Source organism: Merops nubicus, unplaced genomic scaffold (genome assembly GCF_000691845.1).
Source record: "Merops nubicus isolate BGI_N331 unplaced genomic scaffold, ASM69184v1 scaffold15742, whole genome shotgun sequence".
NCBI classification, from domain to species: domain Eukaryota; kingdom Metazoa; phylum Chordata; class Aves; order Coraciiformes; family Meropidae; genus Merops; species Merops nubicus.
The window spans coordinates 1-6,483 of record NW_008592984.1 but is presented as its reverse complement, the minus strand read 5'-3'; the positions used below and the strand labels follow the sequence as shown (position 1 = coordinate 6,483).

General features: G+C 41.3%; 1 protein-coding gene across 1 annotated transcript in view; it reads left to right on the top strand.

Annotated features, from left to right (window-relative positions):
• MOV10L1 (Mov10 RISC complex RNA helicase like 1) overlaps positions 1 to 4,788 on the top strand; it is a gene marked incomplete at both ends in the record, with an annotated part of 23,673 nt that extends 18,885 nt beyond the window's left edge. Inside the window, 4 exons of the mRNA XM_008935339.1 lie at positions 801 to 950; positions 2,517 to 2,624; positions 3,789 to 3,926; positions 4,697 to 4,788. Coding sequence (XP_008933587.1) covers positions 801 to 950; positions 2,517 to 2,624; positions 3,789 to 3,926; positions 4,697 to 4,788 — 488 coding nt within the window. The remainder of the gene's footprint in view (positions 1 to 800; positions 951 to 2,516; positions 2,625 to 3,788; positions 3,927 to 4,696) is intronic.
• Positions 4,789 to 6,483: the final 1,695 nt, after the last annotated feature.

The following is a 6,483-nucleotide window of genomic DNA, read 5'->3' as shown; positions in this document are numbered from 1 at the left end:
CACAAGGGCACACTGCTGTCCCATGGACAGCTTTTTGTCCATCAGGACTCCAAGGTCCCTCCCCACAGGGCTGCTCTCTAGCAGATCTCCTCCTAACCTGTACTGGTGCATTTTATTGCTCCTGCCCAGGGGCAGGACTCTGCATTTGTTCTTGTTGAACCTCGGTAGGTTCCTCTTGGCCCAGCTCTCCAGTCTGTCCAGATCTCACTGAATGGCCACACAGCCTTCAGGTCTATCAGCCAAACCTCCCAGTTTCATGTCATCAGCAAACTTGCTGAGAAGACACTCTGTAGCATCATCCAGGTCGTTAATGAAGATGTTGAACAGGACTGGACCCAACACTGATCCCTAAGATTGCTTTTAATGAGAGCTTGCTTCTTTAGAATGAATGCAGGCCACTAGAACTAGAGGATTATTAAGACCTAAGTAGGCAGGGGAAAAAAAAAATGATAAAAAAGGTCTTCTTTAGTCTTCCAAGAAATTAGTAAAAAGTGGTAATATCTATTGCTTGGAGAGACTTGGTTTTGAACTCTTCCACCTTGCACAAAAGCAAGTACATGCTAACACGTTATTCTGAGTTGCACACTTCAAGTATTATTATCATGTAAAATCTCCAGCTTAAAAAAAAAAGTCAGGTGATAGTTTTTCATGGGAAAAGGGTGTATAGCGAGAAGAGAAAGTCTGTATAACATTACATCACTCTTATTTGCATTTAGGAGGTGTAAGAATAATCTATGAATAAATATGTAGTTACTCCTGCTCCCAGTGTTCATCACCTCGTTTCCTCTCCCCCCACCCAGGGCAGTGAAGCTCGTGAGGGTCGCAGTCCCTCGTGGTTCAACGCGGCTGAGGCGGTTCAGGTCATGCGGTACTGCTGCCAGCTCGCCAGGAGTGAAACCACGGCGGTGGCGGTGGCTGACATTGGGGTGATTGCTCCCTACCACAAACAGGTAGAGCTGCTGTCAAAGAGCTTCAGAGCTGCTGTGTTTCATCTCGTGGTTTTATGTTGTGGCTGTGGTTTGTTGAAGCAGGGAAGTGTATCTCAAAGCTTCACTGCTGTGTGTCGTATTACACAGTGTGTTATCAATCATTTGTGATGTTTCCATTGAAATCTAAACCTAGAGAAAGACAGCTGTAATAGCATTCCACTTTTTTTTTTCTTAGTTTGAAAGATCAGGAAATTATTAATGAGAGATCTGCTTGCAGTTTTGGAGACAGAAGCAGATTCTTCAGTTGTTGGCAGTAAAAGAGTGCAAGTCAAGAATTTTTAGCAGTCTGATTCTGTCACTTATTTTCTGAACTGAGGAGTAGAACAAAGAGGAAGTGTAGTCAAGTAGGTCACATGTCACCTTATGGCTTTGAGGAAGCTAGAGGAATGGGGACTTCTCAGCTGTCCTATAGTCAGACATGAAGGGTGTGTAGCTATTTAATCCCGGAGAGAATGCTGAATGTCAACTTCAAATGCTGTGCTTTATTTTTAAAACCATTTGTATTCAAGTACATTAAGTATGTGAGGTCTGCTTTCATTTTATAAAGAAGATTAAACCTCATTTCCAGAGGCTGCTCTGGACAGCATGCATAATCTTCACATTCACATCTTGGTCTTTATGGCCTTGCATGCCTGGTCTGGGGGAAACATCCTGAGCTCTGCCTGCACTGATCCTACTGGTCAGGTGTGTGCACCTCCCCCTGGTTACAGATACTGTTTGTTTTTCAGATATTTATATTTAGTATTGCTGTGACTGAACCTCCTATGCTTAAAACATTTCACATCATCTGATGATTTTATGAGTGTATGCTTCATCTACCTATGATGCAAGACATACAATAGCAATATCTGCTTCAAGGAAGTCACCTTGTATTGCAGGAACACAGATTAGAAAGTAGTCATTTACTGTTATCCTCAGTTTAGCCAGGCATGATTTCTGGTGAAATTCTTGGAGCACTTAAGGTATCTTGTCTCCAAGCAGCTTTTGGGAGATGGCAATATACTCCTCACACGCAGAACAGCATTCCAGTGCTGTAGACTTTGTTCTCATTCTCTTTTGAAGAGGGTGCTTGAGGTCACATCTCGCCTCTGCCTCTCACTCTGAATGATGCAGCTGGTAAGAAAAGGTGGAATCTCTGCATGGTCTTCCTGAGGGGCTGGAGGAAGCTGCTTCCCCTGTTACATCTGTGGTCAGCATGAGTTTGGACATAATGCACATTGGAAGAAAAAAGTTTATGGATATAAATTGTTCTTCTCACCAAAATCTGGATTATTAAAAATCTGTTGATTTCTATTTAAGTGATGGTAGTACTTCACCTTCAAAGCTGTGTACTAAGTGTGATACTTCCTAGGAAGAAAAGTGACCTTTTATTTTAAAACCTTACTAGTGGCTAAGTGTGGTGCAGGCATTCCCTGTGACATCTCTGTGTTAAATCACACACTTGTGTACTATGTTTTTAGTCTTGAAATCATCCACTCTCAAATATAAAAATAAATTCCTTCAAACACTTTTTTTTTTTTTTGGTAGGTGGAAAAAATTAGATTTCTTCTGAGAAGTATTGATTTGGCAGACATTAAAGTTGGCACAGTAGAAGAGTTTCAAGGGCAGGAGTACACAGTTATCATCTTATCAACAGTACGTATGTTTGTTGTGGTCCTGCTGAGAGGTTTTTTATCTGTGTAATTCTGTTTCCTTTTTGATATAGCTTTTAAATTTTTATTTCTAAAAGGCATATTTTTTTTGTTCAGGCTATCACAGTGTTTGAAAACAGAGCTTATTTTTAAGTGCACTTAAATGATACACAGCTGACAACCTCCTAGACACCAGTGGTCACCTGTGCCTAGAAGTTGAATACCTTACCCTAAATAAAGTTTATTTACTTTGTGTTGTAAAAAACACTTGACAGTCTTTCATGATCATCTGGACAGTGCACTCCCAGTGCTGTGCTGGCTTTCTTATAGGGATGTTGGTGAAGGTCTTCCCTAGGTGATTGTTTTTGGAAACTGAAGCCAACAGCTACTGAGGCTTTTTGCCGATGGCACCTTGCTACCACAGTAGCAGTAGAAGTGGGGGAAGAGTTTGTGAGATTTTCCTGCTTGTTTTTTTCCAGAGGGCAGTGGTACTAAGCTTACTTCTTTTTTTTTCTGTGTCACACCATAGCTTTTCAATCCAATGCTGTATATCTCTCTTAAAGTAGTTCTAGGTATGTACTGTTTATGTTTATGTCCTATTTATAAGAGCTTAATGTTTAGGTCATGAATTTTTTCTTTTCTCAAAGATGGGTTCAATGTGGCTGAAATAGGGGTGAAAATGTAATGAGGGATAGTTGCTAGAGCCGGTTTCTTTGGCCGTTGTTTCTAAGCCAAGTCAGAGCACACTGCTGAGACTGCTGGAGAAGGCTTTCCAAAAGACACCCTGTGAACTGTTTCATTCAACTGTAGGGATTAGAATACCAGCAGCTCCAGCACGTCTCCCACTGAAAATGTGAAAGGAAGCAGTTTTGGTATCTTATGTTTCAAATGACACCTGATAGTCCTGATACTAAAATAAAACTAGTGCATCGTTCTCTAGCGATTGCTGAAGTCCCATCAGCAGCCTGTTGGAGAATAGACCTTCGGTGGGATAGCCTGTGGTGACTAGCTAGCTGAAATTTGGGTTATGAAACTAAACTGTGCATTGCTGACACTGAGCTGTGGATTGTGCAGTATTATTAATAAATATGGTGTTAAAGTTACACTATGGCTGGGTAGGTTGCTTTCTTATTATTCTGTTTCTAAAATTATCTATCATTAATTTCAGGTGCGATCTCAGGAAGGCTTATTTGGTGATGACAGATATTGTTTGGGCTTTCTCACTAACCCAAAGAGATTTAATGTAGCAATCACTAGAGCAAAAGCTTTGCTGATTGTTGTGGGGAATCCTCATGTTCTTGTAAAAGTAAGTTTTGTTTTTACATCTTTGAATTGCATGCAGCACTTGCCACAGTTAATCATTATTCGGGGAGTTAATCTGGTGTGAGGGAGCATCAGGTTATGTGAAGAATTGGTGCGCTGTCCTCAGTCTGCATTTGGGAATATTTCTGAACTCCTTAGATCCCTGTAAGTATGGACAGTTCAGGCACTCACACAGTAGACTTGCAAGCACAAAGGAAATTGTATATATGTTGATCTGTGTGTATGGGCTTTTTTCTCTGGAAGGGGTCAAAACCTCAATGGTGAAGTTCTCCAGCAGCCTGCAGGTCCCATAAGCATGCTCTGAATAACGTCATGTAGTCAGATTCTTCACAAAATGAAGTTTGTATTCAAACTTTGAAACGCAGTCATGACACTTTTGAAATGGGGGTGGTAGAAATTATTGTTCCCGATTAAGAGAACAGCCTGCCAAGGAGGTGGTCTCCTTTTGAACCCATGTGTGGCTCTTCCCTATGCATAAGGTGAGTTCTTAGTAGTTGATGTTATGACTTTCTGGGTAAGAAGGCAAGCAGTATTCCAGAAGTGGTCTGAATAGGAAGTTTAGTGTCCCCACACCTATATGCAACAAAGCACTTGTAAGTGACACACCATGTTATGGTATGCTCACACCCTTTGTAGACTTCTGTTTCTGGAAAAAAGGTCCTATTAAATTTCCTGCATTCATGTGCTGTGTTAATTTATTTGAAAAGTCACAGAGCAGCATGATTTAAATTACATGCTAGTCGTCTTTTGTAGGATCCCTGTTTTTGTGCACTGTTAGAATACAGCCTAATGAACAGAGTTTATGTGGGTTGTGACCTGCCTTCGGAGCTGGAACGCCTGCAGAGGTGAGTGTCTGGTCTTCACTTTGACCCTGCTACATTTGGATCAATTTACAATATTTTTAAAGCTAGTATCATTTGAAAGATTGAAAAAAACAGCAACCTGTGATACCATGGCAGGATTTGGGTTTTGCATTTTTATGTTCTGTAAACATAACGTCTAACAGACATGTTGTAATGTACAACATGTAGTGTTTTCTCCCACCCCATAAGAAGAGTCTGAGCATCAAATACAAAAGAAGAGCTGTTTTATGTATCCCTAAGTGACACATTATGTATACGATGACAATAAGGAAGGAGGGGGTGGGCGGTGTGCAGGGGAAATGTTTAAAATTACTGTAATTAAACAAATTTGCTTGAAGATTGATTTAAATGTGTCACTCCTAGTAATATGGTGTTAAATGGATATTATCTATGTTGCTGATGGAAAGGTAAGCATAATTTTTATCTTCTTTAATTGACAGGTGTGACTAGTTTTCAGTGTTCAAGATGCATTCAGTCCTCATCTGCTTTGAAACTAAGAATACTTAACAGAAAGTCAGTCCTGAATAAATCCAGCACCTCTTGTCCTCAGGGAAAGGCACATGTTTTGAAACGGTCAGAAGTCTCTCCAAACAAGATTTTTAATACTTTTTTTTTTTAAAGAGGTGAAAAAGTTGAAATTCAATAGTATAAAACAGTAGTGGCAACTTATTTGCTTTTCTGTGTAAAATATGGATGACTTTGTCTCTGCACAGAGCAGTGTGCCTAAATCTGTAACAGTGTGCCTGAATCCTCCTTCAGAAGAAAAACGTTGATGAATACCTATGTTAGCATTTTCTTATTCTATAACTTTTTCAGCTTCTCAATTTTCTCAGATTCTTATAGTCCTTCCTAAAACTGGACCGTGCCAAGAACATGTGTGCGTACTATAGTTTCGTTATGGGAATGTTGCAGTAATAGATCCACCATGTAAGTGGAATGATCTGCTGGTGTTTCCACTTGGTTGATGTTGAGTGCCTTAAGTTAAGCATGCTTAAAACCCTGCTTCCAGTTTCTGAGGCCTTTGTTTATACAGGTGAGATCACATGGGATTTTTTTGGTTTTCCACTGCAGTCCAGCTATCTGCTGTGGTGTATGTCAGAACAGAGTGACTCAAATGGTGGGTTTAAAAAAAAAAAAAAATTATTCTTAATTTTCTTTTCTGTTTCCACAAATACACTGTAGTAAAAAGTATCTTTTTGACAAAATTAAAATAACAAATGAGTTGGCAGTATTGCTGCTATCAGCTTCTTTTGGGCACCGAGCTGTCCCCTTAATCGGTGTTTTTCTCTTCCTTGTCCTCTCCTTGGTGATGAAGTCTTGCCACACAACACTTCAGGAATAGCTGGACAACTAGCTACTGTGCTTAGGAACTGCCAGTACAACAAGGTGGCTTTCTGTAACATACAGGAGTGTTTTGGATAGGACTACAGCCTGTGGAGAAACAAATGCAGGGGGAGGGGGGGAAGATGGCAAGCTTTGGTTTGCTTGTTCACAGCCTGCCCCTGTGGCTTCCCCTCCTGGCCTGCACTGCACTCCTTTGCTCCGCAGTGCCCGGGGCTGGCCGGCGTGCTGAGGCGCTGAAGGCAGAGCCGTGTGTGGGCAGGCTGCACTCAGCGCCCCTGGCGGGGGAGCCCAGAGCTGCCTCTGGCCCGGGCTGGGCGGTGCGAGCGTCTCCCC